The sequence below is a fragment of the Seriola lalandi genome, unplaced genomic scaffold (genome assembly GCF_002814215.2).
Source record: "Seriola lalandi dorsalis isolate HSWRI2012SDOR001 ecotype SW California unplaced genomic scaffold, Sedor1 jcf7180002054797, whole genome shotgun sequence".
NCBI lineage: Eukaryota > Metazoa > Chordata > Actinopteri > Carangiformes > Carangidae > Seriola > Seriola lalandi.
In genome coordinates, this window is record NW_019525350.1 from 456,442 (window position 1) to 478,226 (window position 21,785).

Sequence of the window (21,785 nt, forward strand, 5' to 3'; positions counted from 1 at the left end):
TAATTAGAACATTTTCAGTTCAAAAGCCTTAATATACAACCAAAAAATATATATAAATAAAAATAAATAAATAATGAACACAGGAGCCCACAAACTGTTTCTACAAAGATTTACTGATTCACAAGCACGATTCAATAACACAAAAAGGAATTCTGATCTCAAACACATGATACAAAGTATAAATAAATACGAGCTGAGCAGCCAAGCTGGCCCTAAAAAAACCGAGAATACCTGAGGATCACGTAACACACTATTCTAGGGCACAATGACATCCTGTGATTAACATTCCACTTGTTCTGCAACATATGACAGGAGCATGTTTTTGTGAACTCTCTGACCCCTGAGTTTAGTCCCGTCAGGACAGAATGCCATCATGTTGAATCGGTGGGGAAAAGCTCAGGCCACTGTGACGGGTCTAGGAAGATGGTGGAGACCCCACTGTAGAACCAAAGTCTCGGCAGGAAGCCCTCCACCTCCCAGGTGTTGGACGCTCGGTTGTACACCTCCACTTCAACCCCGTAGTCCCCCTCCATACCTTTCCAATGGCCTCCGGTGACAAACAACTTCCCATCCAGCGTCACCAGGCCGCCATTCTCATGGAGCATGTGCAGAAGCTGGACCTGATGAGAGGGAAAAGTGATCAAATATCAAACTGTCAAGTATAAAACTGATCCTTTTAATAGGTATTTATACAACTGAGTGCATTATTTTGATTGTTGTCAGCACTGATTCCTAAACTCACCTTCTGCCACATGTTTGCCTCTGGATCGTAAGAGTAGACTTTCTTAGTGTTGTCAGCCACCAGATATATAATTCCATCCACACAGACAGAACGAGGAGAGGACAAGTACTTAGGGATGAAGGGCGAACATATGCTGATCCAGCCATCTGTAAAAAAAAAAAAAAAAAAAGCAGAAAGAAGATTTAACAGAGTAAAGGATATCCATCATGCTTGGGTTCATCATTTTAATCAACAACTTTATAATGTCTGAACACAATAAATCAGATGACACTGTTAATTGAATCCTTTAACTGCACGTTTGGTTGAAAAAAGCAATTCACAAACAGTATACAGGGATATAGGGAACAGTATATGGGGAACTACAGTATTAAGTTTTTACATTTCACTACAGAAATTGTAAAATGAAGTTATAGGTGTATGGTTTAGTTATAGGTATAGCAAGTAAAAAGTGATTACAAAGAACTGAGGAAAATAAGCTCCTCCGACTCAGGAGCAATTTCTAGTTATTGTTGAAGAAATCTTCTTGACTGAAGAACTAACACATACTGTATTTTAAGACCACAAAAAGCGCAGCTGGAAGAAACAGAGCTACAAATGAATCCACCAATAGGCCCGCATGAATTATGACAATTTTGTGATGTATTATCTTTATCATTTAATGCTGCAAATTTGAAAATAACAAACGAATAGTTATTATCCCTTCAGCAGTAACTCGGTGCTCCGAGCATCCTTACCTATAACAGGGTTGTAGCACTGCATGGCCAAAGCATTGTACTTCACAGCGCACGAGCCAATCACATAGAGCTTCCCATGACACGCTGTAGCGGTGAAGTTGGTCACGTATTTTAAAGCGGGGCATGTCAAGGCCCAGGTGTCGTTGTAAGGGTCGTAATGCTCAACCTCAACTCGGTCTGATGTTGTACCTAAAGAGGGGAGATAAAAGTAGAAAGAGTGATAAATGAATCACGTTTTCATAAACAAATACTTGACTTTAAAGGAAGTGGCGGTGCAATCACACATGTAAAATGCTGCCTGGATTTTAGAGCCTGGTCATATTTGAGTCTATTCACCCACAAAGAAGAAATAAATTCTTACAAAGTATCACAGCAGAGGTGAGCCATTAAGAGCAGATGGGTTTCTAGAGTTTATCAAAGTTTTCCAGTGCGCTGCAGGTTTAAGGCACCACAAGCTGTACTGTATTTATTTTCTTACCTCCGATGACGTAAATCTCCCCGTTGAGCGTTGCCGACGTGTGGTTAGTCCGAGGCCGAAGCATGGGTGCCACAGTAACCCACCTCCCTTCTCTTGTGATGTACTTCCAGGTCTCTGTGGTCGACCAGGTGTTGGTATTCAAACCTCGCGAGCCCCCTGTCAGAAAGACAAGGGCACGCTGTCAAAAGTCTGACAATGTTTTGCATTCCCCGTAAAAAAATAAAAAAATAAAAAGATTTTTACAAAAAAAACGATGAGTTCTGCTCAAAACCATTTATCATCGCTCCTTTGTTGCTTGTCAGAAAAGGCTTGCTCGCACTTGACCCACCTGTGACATACACATCATTGTTCAAGGAGACCATGGAGTAACCCCACTTGTTTGGGTTGGGGAAATTAGGGAGCTCATGCCACTGCTCTGCAGAGAAAAAGAAAAAGGGAGTTAATGTTTGAGCGTCATGCAGAGAGTGCAGCAAACTACATAGAAGCTTTCACAAATACAGTGCAGATGACCGATGTGTGGCTGGGAAATGAGGCAAAGACGCACTGATGTCCTTTGAGGACCATTTAAGTGAAAACAAGTCACAGTTAGGATATTACTTGCTGGCCTGAAACAGCCAGGAAATGCAACTTTTCTTGCACAACCTTCAACATTGTGGCCAGAGATGTTGTGTCTCAACATAAAACCATAAAACCATGAGATGCAACCATCTTTTTCCTTAATGTCCTACGTGATAAACATGGACAAGGATGCCTTCTTCCAGCTCAATAAAACGCTCATTTGAACTGAGAGGATGATCCAGTTTTGTCACATCCAAACCACATTCCTGCAGAGCTGTTTTTCTGTCAGCACCAAATTTAATGACCTACAACACATCTGCCAAACTGTTTTGTGGAATCAGACAGGCACTTCCCAACAATCTTCTGTTGTAAAACGAACTGTGAACTTAAACAAATTTGAAATTGTGATCGGGGGGAGAAAGAATATTTTTACTTGTCTTTGTGTTGTAGAATGCACAGTTCCTGGGCAGCAGTCTTTGCAGTCTTGGGTCTCTGTCTTCATCTTCATCTGAGTCATCTGAGTCATCTGAGTCATCCAGCGAACGACCTCCCATTACAAACAGCACCTCTTGCAGATTTGGTTGTGGACTCTGAGAGTTGACTCTGTCCAAATATTCTGGTGCCAAATTCATTTTCTAAAAAAAAAAGAAAAAAAAAAAAGTCAAAGTCATGATTGTTTTTGGAAATCTATTCGCACTGAGCAAACAAAGATAAGAGCGAAAAGAAGGAGAAACTCACTAACCTCCCTGTGAATTTTTTCCACAGCCTCTCTGCAGCTGGGAGAGGCCTGCACCAGAGTGTCCTTCAGCAGGGTGTCAGCCAGGTAGTCCAGGCTGAGTAGAGAGAGACGGGACAAGGTGAGGAGTTCAGGGAGGTGGCAGAGCCGAGACTCCTTGTGGTGACTAACCCATTTCAGGATGGCCTCTACACGGGTGCATTCTGCCCGGATTTGTAGTCCTTCGTCCGACAGGCAGGAAACCAGTCTGTCTTTTCCTGACAGCAGAAACTCCTCCCCTTGCTGCACAGCCTCAAAGTTCTCCAACAGGAAAGCCCACGCTTTGGCCACCACCTCAGGGCAACCGTGGATCTCCCCAAACTCCAGGATTCCCAGGCAGTTGGTTGCGTCGATCTGATGCTGGAGGTACCGGCTGCAAACGGTTCTCACTGTCTGGAACTGCAGCTGGCTGGAGGTGCAGATCAACCCCTCCACATTGCTCTGGTTAATGGTTAGTTTTCCTGTGTAGGCAAAGTCCAGCAAGTAGCTTAGGATGTCAGGGTCGACATCATGAAGCTCCACTCGAGCGGCTATGCTCTCCACAAAGTCGCCCGAGAACATGCAGCGGAAATACATGCTGCAGAGTGCCAGCACGCCACGGTGACAGGGGAAGTCCCGACCGCCTGCGCTCAGCGTCACGTCAACCAGTTTGGGGTGAGAGCAGAGTGAACGCAAGCCCTCCAGGATGCTCTGAGGATGGGAGGACAGGCAGAAGTCCAGGTCATCTACATTACGCACCATGGTCAACTGTTGTTCAAAATACAGGTTAAATCTTCTTTCAGCAGGGAGGGTCAAAACGAGGTTCAGAGCTTACCTGCAAGTGGAGAAAAACAAATCAATATGCAGGAGAAACAATTATAAAAACCTTTTAAAACAATGTTTAAGACGAGAGAACATCAATAACTTTCTGCCAAAGCGGTCCTGATAACAGCATAATCTATTTGAAAGACAGTTTTGATTTTCCTGCATCGCACAGAGATGCTGGAAGATTTATTACTTCCACAAAAGTGTTTTATAATACATTATTTATCTATCTAATAGTAAAATTAGTTAAGTTAAGTTTAGTTAATTAATAGTATAATAAAGTGTATTTTTCTTTACTATGGAACAAATTAAAAACCCTAAGAAATACAGAGAACCAGTGAGAAGTTTTGAACTTAAACTTGCTCGTCAGTGACCTTTCTGATTCACTCTCCCTTATCAAACAACAAAAATATAAAAGGTGTCATGTAAAAAAAAAGCTCCTTGGCTTCTAAGTGTGGCAGCACTGTGCTGTTAAAAGGACTAGAAAGTACTTTTGGCTCAGGTTTAATACGATATGCTGTAACAGTATGACTCGAATCTCCTCCAAAGCCAACAATAAATTACATTTCCTGTCATCAAATACTGTGAAAGTAAGTAAAAAAAAACAAAAAACAACAACAACAATTAAAAACTCACCACAGAAGAGGAGAATGGAAATAATGGCTCATCCTTCCAGTAAAAAAGCTGTTTGTAGCTGAGCAGCTGGTTAGATCAACATGGAGTGGGCAGCATGGCGGAAGGATTTTGCCAAGTCACTGGGATGGACTGCCTGTCTTTCCCTCAGTTATTTTTAGGACTGACTGACGCTGTGTTGAAATCAGAGTCCAAACAACATGCATGGGACCCACAGCTGCTGTTACAGGCACATATTTAGCATTTTCTAACTGTCCCTGGACGCTAGCGAAGGAGATAAACGACAAGGCACCGATGATTTTGAATGTTACAACTGATTAACAATACAGACATGACGGTATGTAGTGCTGTTCATCACATGGGGTTAAGATACTGTACATGAAGTTTTATTTAAGGTGCCTTAAACATGTAGGAAATTAAAGGAGATGTGATATTAAAATAAATTAAAGTGTACAAAATATGGTAATAAACAAATATTCAAGGTATCTGTGTCATGATTTATTTTGTAGTATTGTTGAAACTGGTGTGTTTCCTGTCTGTTCTAAGCTTTCTAAAGAATATTTACCATAAAATGCTCTTACTAAAAGGAAAAAAAAAAGTTTTCTTTAACCTAAAACCACACTAGTTTGCTTTAAGCAGTCTTTTGTAACAGGGCTGGGTATGGTTTGAAATTTGTTGATGTCATTTTCAGTTTGATACCTGAGTTTCAAAACCAGAACTGAAATATCTAAATATCCTAGTACTACAAAAACAACTTTTTAAAAATTTAACAAAGTCTAAACTTCTGAAATTCATTGATGTTTAATGTTAAACACAATAAAATACAGTATAAAATTAACAAAAAATTATGATTCAAATTAGGCAATATCTGATAATAAGTAAACAAAGCTACGGATCTGGCTGAGCGTTCAGTGCCAACGTTCAGTATTTGACAGTTGCTACAGACAATTCAATTCACAATTCAAAAAGTATTTAGGTTTGATACCCAGCCCCAATGTCATCTACTACAAAGCATACAAAAATACCCCCCCCCCAAAAAAAAGACACAAACAACTACTCAAAATCAAAAATCTCTGCCTCTTTCTCTTTCCAAAAAGCGAAACTACGGTCGATGTATTTACAAATCTCTTCGTTGCTGAAACTGGAAATGTCAGTGCCGCCGTAGAGCTTCCCCTCATCGGGCGTGGGTGTCTGTACGATGACTTTAGGGACCTGTCTAATCTCTGGGAGGCTGTGTTTCACCACTTCCGCGGCGCTTTCGGTCTGACTCGCAGTGTTCCCGAAGAACTTTACTTTGATGTCCTCAAAGCCGTCCTTCCACTCGCGGTTTCCAGCCTCGATGTCCTGTATGACGGCCTTATGGAAGTCCCTGACCATCTCCCAGGGGAAGCCCCCGACATGGTCGAACACCTCGAAACACAGCAGGTGCCTCATTTTGCGTTCGTCCACAGGCAGCTCCAACTCCAGGATGTGGAAGTAGCCCAGCATGAACAGATCCAGGGTCAGGTTGTCGTACTCCACGGGCACGCCGTCCAGACGGGGGAGGAACTGCTCTGGGGAGTAGAGAGCTTTCTGCCTGTGCAGCCTGTGGATAACACCGCATCTGTTATTCAAGGTGTGTTAACACTACGGCTGCATTATTTTCATTATGGATTACTCTGTCAAACATTCCAATTAATCGATTCCTCTTTCAATCAGAGGATATTGGAAAAATACCCATTAATATTTCCCAGGGCCCAAAGTAATGTTTCAAATTGATTGTTTTTTTTTCCTGACAAACTGTCCGCGGAGCAAAGATATTGAATTTAGAATAATATTTTTAAAAAGCTCCGATCCTCACATTTGAGAAGCCAAATATCTGGAATTTTTTTTTAGCCACGCCAGCAGGGTGTCACTAATGATAGCAATGTTGGTCTGTTAGTTGCTTAACCACTGGATGGATCACCATGACATTTTGTACAGAGGTTCACGGTTCCCACAAGATGTATTCTAATGACTTTGGTGATCCCCTGATTTTGAATCTAGCCCCAGAGGTTGGTTGTTGCTCCAAGTATGAAGAGTGTCAGTCCTCTCCCTTTGGATATTTGTGTTACTGAATAAACTTTGGGTAATTTCACAAATTAACCGACCAAATTTTGGTGAACATACACATGTGAAATTTGGCGTAGTTTCACTAGTGCAGTTTGAGAACTCTAACAGACGGCGGCGTTGTGAAGTGGCCCTACCTGCGAATCTGCCTGGACGGGACACTGGAGATCATGCTCCTCCAGTTTCCCAGCATCTTATTGACGGCACTCCTCTGCTTGAAGAAATGCCCCAGAGAGCTGTTCATCATCTTTGACTGGGCGCTCTCCACGCTGCCTCTACGATCTGACCCCGATTTGTCGCCCATCCCCGGGCTGCCGCCGCCGCCGCCACCACCACCACCACCGCCGCTACCACCCATCTTCCTCTCTGCAGCATCCTTGCTCTTCAGCGTCACAGTGTAGGCGGATTTCTTCCAGTGGCCTAAGAACAGCACTACTATGCGCTCTTTTCGGAGGCTGGTGGTCTCAAGAACATCTGCGACATTTTCGTCGTAGTCGATTCCGGAGTCGCTGTTCTGGTCTGTTTCTTGGGCTGGATTCGAGACTTGAAGCTGTTCGCCCGACTCCGCGGCCTCAAGCTGCGTGGACGAACTTAACATGACGGCCTCCTCCTCCTCCTCCTCGGGCTCGTCCGACAAAGGTGAGTTCTGTGTCTCAAAATTAGACTTCAGCGTCCTCACAGACACTCCGAACTGATGGATTTCATCCTCTATCCTCTCCCTGCGTCCCCTGGTGGAGTTCTGTCTCTCTGGGGTCTGAGAGAACACGGTGATCAGGTCGGTGTTGGGCATCTTGCAGTAGGGCTGGTCCGTCAGGTTGCTCATGAGCAGAGACATGCTCTTCACGATGCCCGAGATGCGGCCGCACCACACAGGGAGAGGGACTTGACTTGTGAAGTTTCTGAACTGCGTGTTGACGGTGATGTTAACTATGGGCGCCGGCAGGATGTGCCTGAGCTCCTCGGCCAGACGAGCCAGCTCCAGCTCGTAGCCCTCGCAGTTCCTCTGCATGGAGACGTTGGCGATCTGCTGCTCCAGATAGATGAGGTCATCCTCAGTCAGCAGCTCACCAGAGGGCCCCAGGATGGCATTATGGGCTTGGGAGTACCTCCAGCTGACTTTGGCATATCTGTTCCCATTTTCCTTGAAGAGAAGGCAGATAAAAATGCAGCATGTCGTATTTAAAATGGCTTAGACACGAAAAGAAAAAGAGTTATGATACAATAAAACCGTGATCCAAACCTCATTCAAACCTCAGAAACATGACTTGACTAGCACAGTGTGTTGTGTTCAGTGATTTGTTATATGCAATTAAAAGTAAATGATGGTGAAAGTGTTCTTTTTTTTTGGTGATGCAGATTTAGACTAGCATCACACACAAACCAGACCACGGTTTTCGCTCTGCTCATTGTGGTCTGCTCAGGCTCAATAAAGAGGTGATTTCATCTTAAGTAGGCTGCACACAACTCTCTACGGCTGCAACTACAAATATATTGAATTTTGAATTGAATAAATATCCATCACAGTTTCCTACATAATTCAAATAACTTGTTTTATCCAACAAACAGTGAGTCAAATGATTAATTGAAAATCAACACGGTGATTAGTTAACTAAACAAACTCCAGGAGCTTTCTGTGCAGATGTTTATTTTTTTTACCTTAACAACATCTGGTGAAAAATGAATCACGCAGAATCATGTCAATTTTCTTTTCTTTTTTTTTTTTAATCTATGACTAAACCTGTAAGATTTAGACAAATAGAATAATACCTTCCTCCTCTGATCCTCCTCATCCAGCAGCCTGGCCTGCAGCTGTCTCACCATCACTTGCCTCTTCCACTCGGCAATGGGACGGCCTCTCTCATCGTGGGTGGGCACCAGGTAGTCGATGTCCGACAGGTTGGCCTCTTCGGTGGGGAGAACCACCATCTTATTCTGTGGAGGAAAACAGCGATGATATTCTAGTTACCAGCATTTTAGCTAAAGAGAGGACAGATGTACAAAAGTAGGAAAGCTTATTGATTGCTCACTGCTTGTCCAGTGAAGACTCCTGACATCCCTGATTGCCTCAAGGATTGAATGGACTTCATGTCCCCAAGAAGTTTTCTTTGAGCCAGGAGGTTTGCATCAGGCAACATCGTCTTATCAGCAGAGACAGTTATTTCACTCCCAGCTGCCTTGTGCTGATTGAAACCTTTAATAACTGAAATACAAATCACAGCCACTCAGTCTGACTCATAACACATAGTTTCTTCCACTGAGCAGTGACTTACAGTAACCACTAAATTACCTAAATACAGTTGGTTGTTTGACTTGAGTAATTAAAGAGGGATTCAATTAAATAAACAGAAATGTTCCTCTCACCAGATGTTGCTATTTGAACCTGCTCTATTCTGCTGATGGTGTGATTCTGTGGCTCGGCAGGTGTGGGTGAAGCTGAAGGTGAGGCGGGCGCAGGAGGGTATCTGGCCTGCGGGGAGTCTTCACTCTCGGGTCGCTGGTTTGGAAAAACAAGGAGACACAGCGCATTTGCTTCAGGTTATAATATGAAATAATAAAAAAGTTAAAAAACAAAACAACTCAGGATTTACCTTTAAACTATCCATGGGTGTGTCACCGCTGTCCCTGCATGTGTCGGTCAGGCAGCCGTAGTAGTCGCCCCCGCTGCGCTGCAACAACACCGTCGGCTTCAGCTTCTCTTCTGCCTCCACTGGAGAGATCGCCTCGATGGGCCTCTCTGCACAGAGTGTCTGCAAGTATCACAGTTAATACTATACTATACTATACACACTTCCCTTAAAGAAAGAAAAACCCACAATGGTCACTGAAATAACTTGAAACTGACAAAAGTAATAATAAATAAAAATTTACTGAAAATTAACTAATGAAAATCAGACATTGCTTTTTGAATTGTGGTTCAACAGAATCATTTTAAAAAACAAACTAATGAAACTGGCCTGGACAAAAATGATGGTACCCTTAACTTAATATTTTGTTGCACAACCTTTTGAGGCTGGAATCAAGCGATTTCTGTAACTCTCAATGAGACTTCTGCACCTGTCGACAGGTATTTTGGCCCACTCCTCGTGAGCAAACTGCTCCAGCTGTCTCAGGTTTGAAGGGTGCCTTCTCCAGACTGCATGTTTCAGCTCCTTCCACAGATGTTCAATAGGATTTAGATCGGGGCTCATAGAAGGCCACTTCAGAATAGTCCACTGTTTTGTTCTTAGCCATTCTTGGGTGTTTTTAGCCGTGTGTTTTGGGTCATTATCCTGTTGGAGGACCCATGACCTGCGACTGAGACCAAGCTTTCTGACACTGGGCAGCACATTTCGCTCTAGAATGCCTTGATAGTCTTGAGATTTCATTGTACCCTGCACAGATTCAAGACACCCTGTGCCAGATGCAGCAAAGCAGCCCCAGAACATAACCGAGCCTCCTCCATGTTTCACAGTAGGTACAGTGTTTCTTTTCTTTGTATGCTTCATTTTTGCGTCTGTGAACATAGAGCTGATGTGACTTGCCAAAAAGCTCCAGTTTTGTCTCATCTGTCCAAAGGACATTCTCCCAGAAGCTTTGCGGCTTGTCAATATGCATTTTGGTAAATTCCAGTCTCGCTTTTTTATGATTTGCTTTCAACAGTGGAGTCTTCCTCGGTCGTCTTGCATTAAGTCCACTTTGGCTCAAACAGCGACGGATGGTGCGATCTGACACTGATGTACCTTGACCTTGGAGTTCACCTCTAAACTCTTTGGTTACCATTCGTATTATCCGTCTCCTCAATTTATCATCAATTTTCCTCTTGCGGCCACGTCCAGGGAGGTTGGCTACAGTCCTGTGGACCTTAAACTTCTGAATAATATATGCAACTGTAGTCACAGGAACATCAAGCTGCTTGGAGATGGTCTTATAACCTTTACCTTTAACGTGCTTGTCTATAATTTTCTTTCTAATCTCCTGAGACAACTCTCTCCTTAGCTTTCTGTGGTCCATGTTCAGTGTGGTACACACCATGATACCAAACAACACAGTGACTACTTTTCACCCTTTAAATAGGCAGACGGACTGATTAAAGGTTTGAAGACAGCTGTGACGCTAATTACAGGACACACCTTAGTTTAACATGTCCCTGTTGGTCAAGTTATTTTCAATCTTTTCTAGGGGTACCATCATTTTTGTCCAGGCCAGTTTCATTAGTTTGTTTTTTAAAATGATTCTGCTGAACCACAATTCAAAAGCAATGTCTGATTTTCATTAGTTAATTTTGTCAGTTTCAAGTTATTTCAGTGACCATTGTGGGTTTTTCTTTCTTTAACGGAAGGGTACCAACAATTTTGTCCACGTGTGTATGTAAGAACTTTGAGTATGATGATATTCACTTAACTTATGGTGAAAAATCAAGAGGTTTCAGGTGACACGTGGCAAAAGTATTTCTTTTTTTCCACTGTGAGAAACAAAGGTCTCATTTCTGAGAATAGGTGTGTTCTTATAATTCAATCAACAACATACTGGTGTCTCAAAAAGAAAAATACCATAACAAAAATCTCTGTATCTGTGACGTATCACCTTACATCCTCCATGCTCAGACACCTCAGATAAAATAGTTTGTGTGATGAACCTTGGTATGACTACGGTGACATCTTGAGTGGAACCTGGAGATGAGATTTCTGTTGTTTTCCCAAGTAAGGAAAAAAAAATCTCACTTTCAGGAAGAGAGAGTGATATTACTGGATGGGCTTGGATCGTCTCCTGAACTGCCACATTGCAGTCTGATTAAACTTCACATTTTCCAGTACAACAGCGTAACAAAGTTGGACACCTGTTGGCCCTTTTTCTAAACTATCATTCAAACAACTCCTTTACATCCAAAGCTGCTTTTCCTGCTCTCTTCTGTTTTAGGAAACACCAGGTAACCATCCAGGTGTGTCTGTTAACATGTGACTTTGTATTTTAGACAGATTTCTCTTCCTTATGAACAAGATTCTTTGCTTTTTAAGTGAAAAGTAAACTGTGTGAAAAGAGAACTTGTATTGAAAGATCACTGCATTCGACGCAATTGGCAATTGGAGGAAAACAGTAACAGAGGTCGTCATAAATACATATTTTACCAACAGAAATCTTACATCAGTGGCCCTTTTCACATCTTTTGATATTTAAGCACATTGCTTTCTGAGCATTGTGCAACTTTAGAATGACTGAAACTGAAAGTCTGGACTTTGACTTCAGTCTCAGTGTCACAATTCATCACCAAAGTTAAAACGAGTCGAGCGATTCTTTTTGATTATTGTACGGGAAAAAAACTGACGTGAGGAAACTTATTACCGGCAGCTACAGAGTGGCTGGTATTATTTTCATCTCATGAGTCTGTGTGTGTGTGCGCGTGCGTGTGCCTGTGCGTGCGTGTGTGTGTGTCATCATGGCAAAATGTGGTCGTGGAGGCGCTTACTGTATCAGGACTTTGGGAGGTGTTTATGTGTCTGTCTGTGTGTCTGCGGACAGATTCTGTCACCGCCATAATGTCACAACTGTGCAAGATACAGTCACATAACGTTGTAAAGGACTACTAAGTACTCACGGGTCAGAACGTCAACGTGTTGACAGGAGTTCCTGCTGCTGTGATCCCATCACAAGATGGTCTCTAGTTTCCCTTAATTTTGTTGTCAAAGACAATATCGGTCACTCAGCATGTGTGTTTCAGGTAAATGTAAAGGTAAAAACAGTGATATTATGTATTTGGTTCTGGCCAAAGATAGAGTAAAGTGTAAGTTAAGTACATTAGGGTTAAACATGGAAGTAAGAGAAAGGTTGGTTTTGTTTTTAAAGCCAAAATTATGCTGGTAAAATATTACTTTATTTCTGATGCAAAAGAAATGAACAAATAAGATTTTTCATGTGCAAATGGAAACTAACAGATCAAAACCTATCAACGCCTGAGGACAAGCAGTATGAGAGACTAAAGAACAAAACAAGTACATGGGATAGTAAGCAACCTTGAATAATTGGCAGCTTTTCACACCACTCTGGGGAGGATGTAGGATGTATGGAAACATTTAGATCCCCTTTAATGAACCTGCATTGTCCTAATGCACTCCATGCAGAAAGCATATCAAATTCAGCTCTCCAAGGACATTATTAGTAACCAAAACATCAAAGGCAGCTCTAATATGCTGCTGCATGCTGTTGTGCTTTGTGTCCATGAGGTGGTCCTTGCCATTTCCTCTTACACTTTGATGTCAAACAGCACGAAATATGCTGTGACACTGCTCAGGCGGAGGAATAAACTTCCCAGAAATTGTGCAATCCATAAATAGATAAACAAAGTGGATGGGAAAAGTGGAGAGGGAGCCTGATTCCTTTGTGACCCTTCTCGTAACAGTTCAATGTCCTAAAAGCTACAGCGAACCGGCCCTTGTGTGTGTGTGTGTGTGTGTGTGTGTGTGTGTGTGTGTGTGTGTGTTTAATTAGACCCAGTGGCCAGAGAGCATTTGGTTCTCATCACCACCCCATCACAATTGCCACGCAGATATAGATAGCCTAACCCTGTTTTTGGCCTGGATACGCTCTCCCTCTATCAAAGACCACAAAGACCCTGATCACTACAGATTACAAGCCAAGAGTTAAGAAACAGCTACTCAGTGCTGTCTCATTGTCAGACATGCAACACCAGTAATCTGTGGTCCCGGCGGGTCGAGCCGTGAGAGAGCTCCAGTGAGTCGGAACACCGAGTGTATTTAAGAAACATGTCTAGTAATTCTGTGCTCTGGAATCAATCACTGAAACAACCTGCTTCCATGTGAAATATTCACGTTTCTTCTGTGATAAATTGCAACGTGGAATGTATACAGCGCGTGTACATTATACACAGAACACTACAGTGTAAATACATGTCCACTCACATGTTAAAATACTCTCAGGTTTCCTGCGTGGAGGTAAATACTTGTGAGGCTAATAACTGACGGACACAAACATTTACAGCTTTTTTTTTTTGTTGTTGTTGCTACTACTTCCTGCTACAATACTGTAATTACTGCTGGAGCAGAAAGTATATCTGGAAACAAGATTCAAAAAAGGAGAGAAAAAAAAAAATCATGTCCAGTTTTCAAATATCAAACAATGACAAACTATAGTAAGGTCATGAGCCTGGAGTATTAGTCATGCCTGACCGTAAGAGGCTATAACTGATCAGAAAGCAGGTTAAACATTGCCAGAAACATCTGCCAGAAACGGGCTCTTGAATAGCAATGACAACACTTTCATTTCATTCTACAAAAATAATTACTCAACCCTTCCAGTAACTTACTTATAAAGAAATGCTTAAAGTAAGGTAATAAAGAACAACAAAAAAAAGGAATAACAGCAATAGTGTCATAAATACAAAAAGACACTGAAAGAGATCAGTAAACCGACCTGAAACTCACCAACTTTGACCGTGAACAAATCCTCCCGATGCACCCTGGTGCGACAGTGAAACTCCAGAGGCACCGGCTCGTGCAGGTGCACCCAGGTGTCCGGAGCAGCCACTCCGCACTGAGGATGTGAGGCTATCTTAAGATCACCGACCACTCGTTTGACACCATCACCAGCATCTCTGCCAGTGGCCGAGGGCCGCCAGGCAATAAACAATAAACTCTGATCGGAGAATGCTGTTAATAATTAAGAGAAAGGATAGGGTGGCCGGTAATGTCACTAATGCATGGACGAACCAGTGGCCATGTTGTTGCACGAAGGGAGGGCAGCAGCGGAAGACTTGTCAAAGCAGCTGGAAAAGAGACATTTTATCCAGACGTGTTCAGCCGATGTTTCCACTTGGGACAATTGAATGGGGGAGCTTTTATTTTTTGGAGGGGGCGGAGGTGGGGTGGACACAAAACGTGACACCGTAAGCCTCAATCAATCGGCTTCCACTGTTAATGTGGAAAAAGCTGACAACAACCACAGTTTGTGGCTGAAGTCCGCCAGTAAAGAAGAGGTTCACAACAGTTGATGTCTGTCTTTAAACGACAGACAGGTGCCTTGCATATTACAATGCTACAGTATTTTCTCTCAGTTCATAAAGGCTGTGAAAGGTGTAAGTGATAAAGGACAGAATCCATTAGATTCAACACTTTATCTGAAGTTAACGTGAGCCTGCGTTAGACAAATCAATCTTCATATCTACATATACATTAAAAATTACATTGTTTTACACATTAAAATCCAATTCACAGTAAGTGTATCCACCAAGAGTCTAAGACCCAGTGACATCTGTACCTTTTTATTACATTTCATTTTCATAAAAAAAAAAAATCATTATTAGATGATCAGCTAATTGATTAATGGACAAATTGTTGCGGATATAAGAGCATGTGTTTTGTTTCTCATTGCAAAAAAAGAAATCTAGAGTATGTCCTAAAAAACACAGTGATGTGTTTCCTCTGTCCGTTTCTAAAAATACGGTTCTCAAACAGCAGTAACTCTGGCCTGATCGCCAGTGAATGGAGAGCAAATACGTGTGAAGTAAACCTCACGCCACACACTTGTTTATTTGATTGCAGCTGTTCCTGAGATGCGAGATGAGGAGGAGAGTTTGACAGCGCCGAACAAGTCTGACCTTGTTGTGAGCGATCCAAACACACAGGCGATGGGCCAAATACGCAGCTCTCTCCGCTCGATGTCTCAATCCATTCAAGGTCGCTGCTCGGAAATGAGATTATCTGACTGACACTTTAGAACCGGCGAAACCCGTGATCTGCGCAGCCACTTTACAAACGTGAAACCACCAGCAGAAATGTAATTAAGGCGTGTGTACTTGCACAGCTCATCTCTGGCACAGTATAGGTTTCAAAGCATTACATATAGTGCTCTGTTCTCCAAATATATCAAATCAATTAAACTGCTGTTCCAAGGTCTCTATCAGATGATTCCCCCCCCCCCTTTTTTTTTGTTCACATCGAGCCTCCGTTTGTGTGTCCAACTCACACACCTGCCAAGAAACATAATACGCCGTTCTGTCGGCTACCAACATTACACATCATCCAGAGGTGACAATCATTGCACTTCCAAGTCCCTGGAAAAAAAAAAAAAAAAAACATGACACACAATCAAACGTGTGCGTGAAGCCAATGACATCCTGCTCTCCAAGTCCACAGAGGGATAGAGTTGCTGGTTCCAGGCATCAGAATGGTGAAAACGCTGAAACTTAAGCTCGTGGATCTCATAACGGGCTCAGGCCCTGGGCCCTCCACCTGAGCCGCCGGAGAGGGGTAACTGATAGGCCCTCAGCTGGCGGCGGCTCCGGCTGTGTTTGATGCCACGGCGGCCCCTGCGCTAATTAGCTCTCCATTGTTGACGGGAGGATTGTTTCTGAAGGGGAGCTCGGCAAAGCAACGCCTCGCTGGCTCCCTGTCATCATCCTCTTCGTGTATGAGTGCTGCTCTTCTTTGCTGACTTATTCATGGTTTCTACCGGTTTTCTTTACTCCGCGTACGTATAGTCTGCGCAAACGTGAAGTGTGATGGAGAGAAAACGACGAGGGGCTGCCGGCGGACAGCTGCAAGGGCTTTTAAGGTTCAACAAGTGTGCTGAGAGAGTTGGTCCCCGTGGGCTCTTTCACTTAACAGTACTCAGTGTTTACTATTTAAAATTGACTCCACAAGCTCAAATGTAAATATCAGTATCAGTTGTAATCCTCTAAACCCGCTTATTATGATTCTGTTTTAAAAGAAAAACAAAATACATCAGGATATAAGGTGTCAAGAGCTGGCTGTAATACACCAACATGACTGGCCAGTCTCTACTGCTTTGATCCCTGACTTGAACAGGCAACACCAGCACAAACAAGGTGTTAACACTAAAATATTCATCAGTCACATTAAGCTGTGTCGTGCTTTCCACACAAAAGAGCTAATCTCAGAGAGTCCTCTGTGGCAAACTGAGAGGGAAGAATCTCCTCCAGCACTCACGGCATCATAGCTTGTAATGCCTTTCTTACACACAAAAGCCCGTCGTCCTCCACTCCCCGAGCCCTTACACTGAGAGCAAGGCAATCAGGCTGAGTGGAAGGGAACAGGACGAGTTTTGACCTGAATGAAATACATGTCGCAAATTAAGAAAATGATTCACTGGAGGTTCCAAGATCTTCCAGATGTTTGCTGTTGACCGTTCTCCCCAAACGACACACAGCTTTGATTTTAATGCCAAGATAAACAGCTTGGCAAAACTGACACACACACACACACAAAAAGAAAGAAAATAAGAAACTGTGCAAAACAAAATATACTGTAGGATAAACTAGGTGAGAGAGAGAGCTTACGTTTCTCTCCATGGCACGGAGATATCTGGCACATTCGTAGTTTCCGTTGTACTCTGCCAAGTCTGCTGCTGTGAACCCATCAATGTCTTGATCTGAGAGGTTCGCTTGATTGGCTAACAGGATTTTACAGCACTGAAAGAAGGAATAGGACAATATGAGTAGAGGAAGAAACAACAATAAGCATCATTTAGTAAGACAGTTTTATCAGGCAAGACAACAACAACAATAACAACAACAACAACAACAACAACAACAACAACAACTGGAGGGAAACTGAAAAGTTGTGACCAACCTCCAGCTCTCCATTCTCTGCAGCATCATGAAGTGGGGTCCCTCCCCAGTAATCTTTAATGACCTTTGAACCCATGTGAAGCAGCCTCTCCAAGATGCTATAGTGCCCCCTGCTGGCAGCAAAGTGCAGAGCAGTGGCTCCATCTCTGTCCTGGCAGGACGGGCCGACTTCAGTGCAGCTCACCTGTTTCCAGTTGATGGACAAAAGATCAAAGAAAACGGCAGGTTTTAGGAAACAGTTTATTAACGATGTGACATAGATGTGGATCTCTCTACTGACCAGCCACACCGCCACAGCCTGGTGGCCCATGTGAGAAGCGGCGTGCAGGCAGGTCATGCCATCGTGGGCCCTCAGGTGGACGTCGGCGCCACAGTCCCTAACAAGGTACTCCACGACGTGCAGGTGCCCCTCCTGACAGGCCAGGTACAGCGGGGTGGCACCGATACCTGTCTGGTGGTTCAAACACCTGTACGCCAACAAACAACAACAACACAGGTGCAGGTTAGGTCAGTATCAGTATCTGCCATTTACTGCTTATATCTGTCACAGTTTGATATGATGATAATTCCTTTATTAAAAACAAGTGTGATAAGTACAGTATACGTCTTCAAGACGCAGCTTCTGTTTAACTTGGCTAACACACAGTGTTATAACAGTTAAAAAAGTTATGAAATAATATATTAGATAATATATAACGTATGATATAATATAGAATAATAATATATACAGTATATATATATATATATATATATATATATATATATATAAAAAAAATCATAGAGGAAATAAATGAAATAATGAACAGCACAATTTCCATCATGGGATCACTAGAGTCTGTCTGTCTATCTGTCTGTGTCTGCCTGTCTGTCTGTCTGTCTGTCTGTCTGCTTACCTGTCTGTCTGTCTGTCTGTCTGTCTGCCGGTCTGTCTGTCTGCTTACCTGTCTGTCTGCCTGCCTGTCTGTCTGTCTGTCTGTCTGTCTACATAAATGTAAGCACCTGAACAATGCAACACATTGGAAAACTTGAAAAATGCAGCCCTATTGTTAGAACATGTTATTATTAGTTGTAGTTCTGGTGGTAGGAAAAATATAATGCTGTTAAAAATCCATGATAGGGGATCTTTAATCCAGATATTTACTAGAAAGCATATAAAAGCATATAAAAAATATGTGATACTCTACATTTGTCCATTTAACCAGCCTACGCTGATCAAGGTTAAAGTCGGATGGAAAAGACCTGATCACAAGTCATTTTCAGGTCTGTTTATAGATATTATATAAGTTAATATTATAAATTCAAGGAATAAATTCTGTAACAAAACAAAATCAGCATCTTATTCTTTGCATTTTTTAAAAATCTTTTATCTCTGTTGAAGAATATTCGATCCAGAAACTTTACTCATCATCGTCTGAAAAGCCTGTTCAACACAGCAGGGCCGCATTTACACTGACGCACATACAACCACAAGGCATGACATGTGATCGACAGCAGCTAGGCATGTTTTATTCAGAGGTTACTGATGGTCACATGTGACAGTCTGACCCCGTCATACGACATGCAAATTACAGTCATACTCTCCTGTGACAAGGAGATGAAGCAGGAAGAGCAACATGTCTTTATCTAGTCCTCACTAAGTGTCTCAGGTTTAGAAGATTTCTCGTAGCAAGGAGGCGTCTTTTATTCATTTATATAATGGTTACCAACGGTTTCCCATTCCCCATTTGTCTAGGTCCTGTTGTTAAATAATTAATTTCAGTCCAATGTTTCAGTTAATTTGTTAATTTATCAGCTTGAACACAATTACAGAATTAAATTGTGTTGTTTTATTTGTGTATTTGTCACGTTTATGAATCTGTTACCGAAAAATTGATTTTCGGTAACAGAAATTGATCGCAACTAATAAAATTTAAAAAAATTTAATTAAAAGAATATAGCCACATATTTGTACCACTACCTCTCCATGTGGTAATAGTACAAATGAAAACTACTAAATTAATTAAGCAATGTTTTTTATTCTCTATTCCTTGAAAGCTTTGTATCAGTCGAGCTCACCTTGTTTTCTTTAATATTATTGTTGACAAACAACATCTTTTTTCACACTGACTCCTGCAAAGAGCTTTTCCTGATTTTATTTTATTCTATTTATTTAATTGACTGCCTGGGTGAAATGTGTCTCCCCCTAACAGATTTTTATGGATTGCACTTTTACTGGTGAAACTGTATTTGATTCTGTTTTCATTGACTGTCCTGATTACTCCACTCTTTATTTTCATGGTTTTATTGATTGATTTTTACTGACTCTTGCTGTTTGGTTTATTTACACTATAACACTAAGACACTTTATTTGTATTTCTGATTTTTGTTTGTTTAAACTCTGTTGCCTGCACGTCTTATTCTGCTGCTTTGAAGCACTCTGTAACGTGGGTTTAGAAAAATGCCCTGCATCTAAAGATAATTATTATAATCATTGTTAGTGACAATGCTGGTATGTTGATGTTTAGCAGCTATAGTGTTTATCATGTTCACTGTGCTGGTTTAGCATATTAGCATGCAAATATTTGCTAACTAGCACCAAACACAAAGTACAGCTGAGACTGTAGGGTATTCAGTCATAAACTGAAGTATTGGACAAAATTGAATTTGACCAGATGATCATCTGCGCTAAGTGGATCTATATATCAAGTTTTGTGGCAATCCATGTTTGACCTGTTAAGACTTTATCCTCTAGCGACCTTCAATGTTTGTTGTAAATTTCATAGCAATCCATGTGACAGGTATTTAAGATATTTCTCTCTGACCTCTGAACCGCCTGAACCCATGTGGCGGTGCGAGAGGAAACACTAGGGGGTTTAAAGTCAGTGGGATTCATCCTCTGAGGAACACAAACATCACCACCAGGTGAACTCACCCCGGCGCCTGCTGGATGAGTAGTTTCAAACAGGCGAGGTCCCCCTTGGCCGCAGCGTAGTGAGCGGGAACTGCTCCAAAGTTCGTCTCCACCTCCGCCGCCCCTCCAACAGAGAGCAGCCACTTAATGACCTCCACACAACCGAACCGAGCGGCCAGGTGGAGGGCTGTGGCGCCAGCTGCATCCCTGTCCTGGAGTCGGAGGATTTGGGGAAAGATGGAAGACAAATCTATCTCAACTACACTTGATTATCAAGAACACGTCAAAGGGACTTCATTACTCAAACATGCAAAGGATAAGGTGCAAGATACAGTATTGAACAGAAATACTCATGAGGACCACCAACTAAGACATCTGTAAGAATAAGAAACAATCAGATGAACATTTTATTGTTAGTCGGGGTTGTGTACGTTCAATCATAATGCTGTTGTCCAGTTTTGAGAAACAAGAGATCTGGGTAGACCTGACTCTACTTAACTAATAGCTGAGTTTAGCAGGAGCTTCTCTCAAGCATCTGGACGTAATTACACTTGCTACATAATACTAATGGATACCCTGTAAGTCAACACCGTATGATGTCATCAGCTGGTATTACATCTGTAAAGGTAATGTACAGTACGGCAGTGACGTAACCGCTCTCTGGGATCAGTTAAGATGACCATCTGAAGCCATCATGCAACTGAGTCGGTAGGAATTAGCAGGAAGAGCTGGAGATGTGGCATCTCTCCAATTAGAGCTATCAGGGTAGGTTTCTCTCTGCCTGTGTAGGGACTGCTCTCGGTGGATAAACTTACCTCAGTGTTGCAGCCTCCCTGGTCCACCAACCACTGCAGCTCCCGGATGTGGCCAGTAGCCGCTGCATCATGCGCCGGCGTGGCCCTGTTTAAAGCCCGCGGATCAGCTGGTAGACCCAGCTCGCGCACCAGGTACTGCAGGCACTCCAGGCGTCCGCACCTGGCTGCATGATGCACGGGGCTGGCACCTTGAGCATCAGTGATGGCTGGTGAGAGGTGACCAGAGGATGCTAGCTCCCTCAGGGTTGCAAGATCCCCAGCTCGAGCCGCCTGGATGGCCCGATGAAGCACCATCACCTGGCCGCTATGAGTAGGTTATGGCACACAGAGCAAGCTGGCTGGAGCTGTTTGAACCCCAGCAGGTTGCCCACATGTTTTCACATGGACAATCTCCCATACAATAACAAAAAAAAAAAAAAAAAACTCATGCACTCATTGCCTCCACCCGAGCCAGGAAAGTGACACCCTATAGCAGCAGCCAGCTGGCCAGCATGGGCCGATGGATGGAGTAGAGGGGGTGGGGTGGGGGGGTTGTGGTGTTAGGGGCCAGTGAGATAGAAAGGTAATGAAAGACGGGTGGAGACGCAGCGCTCGTGGCCCCCCTGCTCTCCTTTGTGTGGCAGTGACCATATGCTGGCACGCGCACCCACGCTTCACTGGAGATGGGGGAGCTCAGGCAGCACGGAAAC

General features: G+C 42.8%; 2 protein-coding genes and 1 long non-coding RNA gene across 4 annotated transcripts; 1 reads left to right on the forward strand and 2 right to left on the reverse strand.

Annotated features, from left to right (window-relative positions):
* Positions 1–92: 92 nt before the first annotated feature.
* klhl30 (kelch-like family member 30) lies at positions 93–4,959 on the reverse strand. Its single transcript, XM_023425986.2, has 8 exons — positions 4,728–4,959; positions 3,255–4,101; positions 2,946–3,147; positions 2,283–2,369; positions 1,955–2,110; positions 1,477–1,665; positions 743–888; positions 93–620 (listed from the first exon to the last, which is right to left on the reverse strand). Exons 2-8 carry the CDS (start codon positions 4,026–4,028, stop codon positions 372–374), a joined length of 1,803 nt encoding a protein of 600 aa, XP_023281754.1. The 5' UTR covers positions 4,029–4,101; positions 4,728–4,959; the 3' UTR covers positions 93–371.
* LOC147817963 (uncharacterized) lies at positions 4,931–9,388 on the forward strand. 2 transcript variants are annotated; one of them, XR_015438447.1, is made up of 3 exons: positions 4,931–5,061; positions 8,607–8,708; positions 9,234–9,388. It is a non-coding gene; the product is annotated as an uncharacterized LOC147817963 (long non-coding RNA). The 2 variants fall into 2 exon arrangements; XR_015438446.1 differs by lacking the exon at positions 4,931–5,061 and adding an exon at positions 6,211–6,339.
* espnla (espin like a) lies at positions 5,201–21,416 on the reverse strand. The gene is made up of 11 exons (XM_023425985.2): positions 21,097–21,416; positions 20,303–20,493; positions 17,672–17,858; positions 17,393–17,575; positions 17,101–17,232; positions 9,401–9,559; positions 9,174–9,306; positions 8,840–9,012; positions 8,580–8,744; positions 6,950–7,953; positions 5,201–6,309 (listed from the first exon to the last, which is right to left on the reverse strand). The coding sequence occupies exons 1-11, from the start codon at positions 21,388–21,390 to the stop codon at positions 5,778–5,780; spliced, it is 3,153 nt and encodes a 1,050-aa protein (XP_023281753.1). The 5' UTR covers positions 21,391–21,416; the 3' UTR covers positions 5,201–5,777.
* Positions 21,417–21,785: the final 369 nt, after the last annotated feature.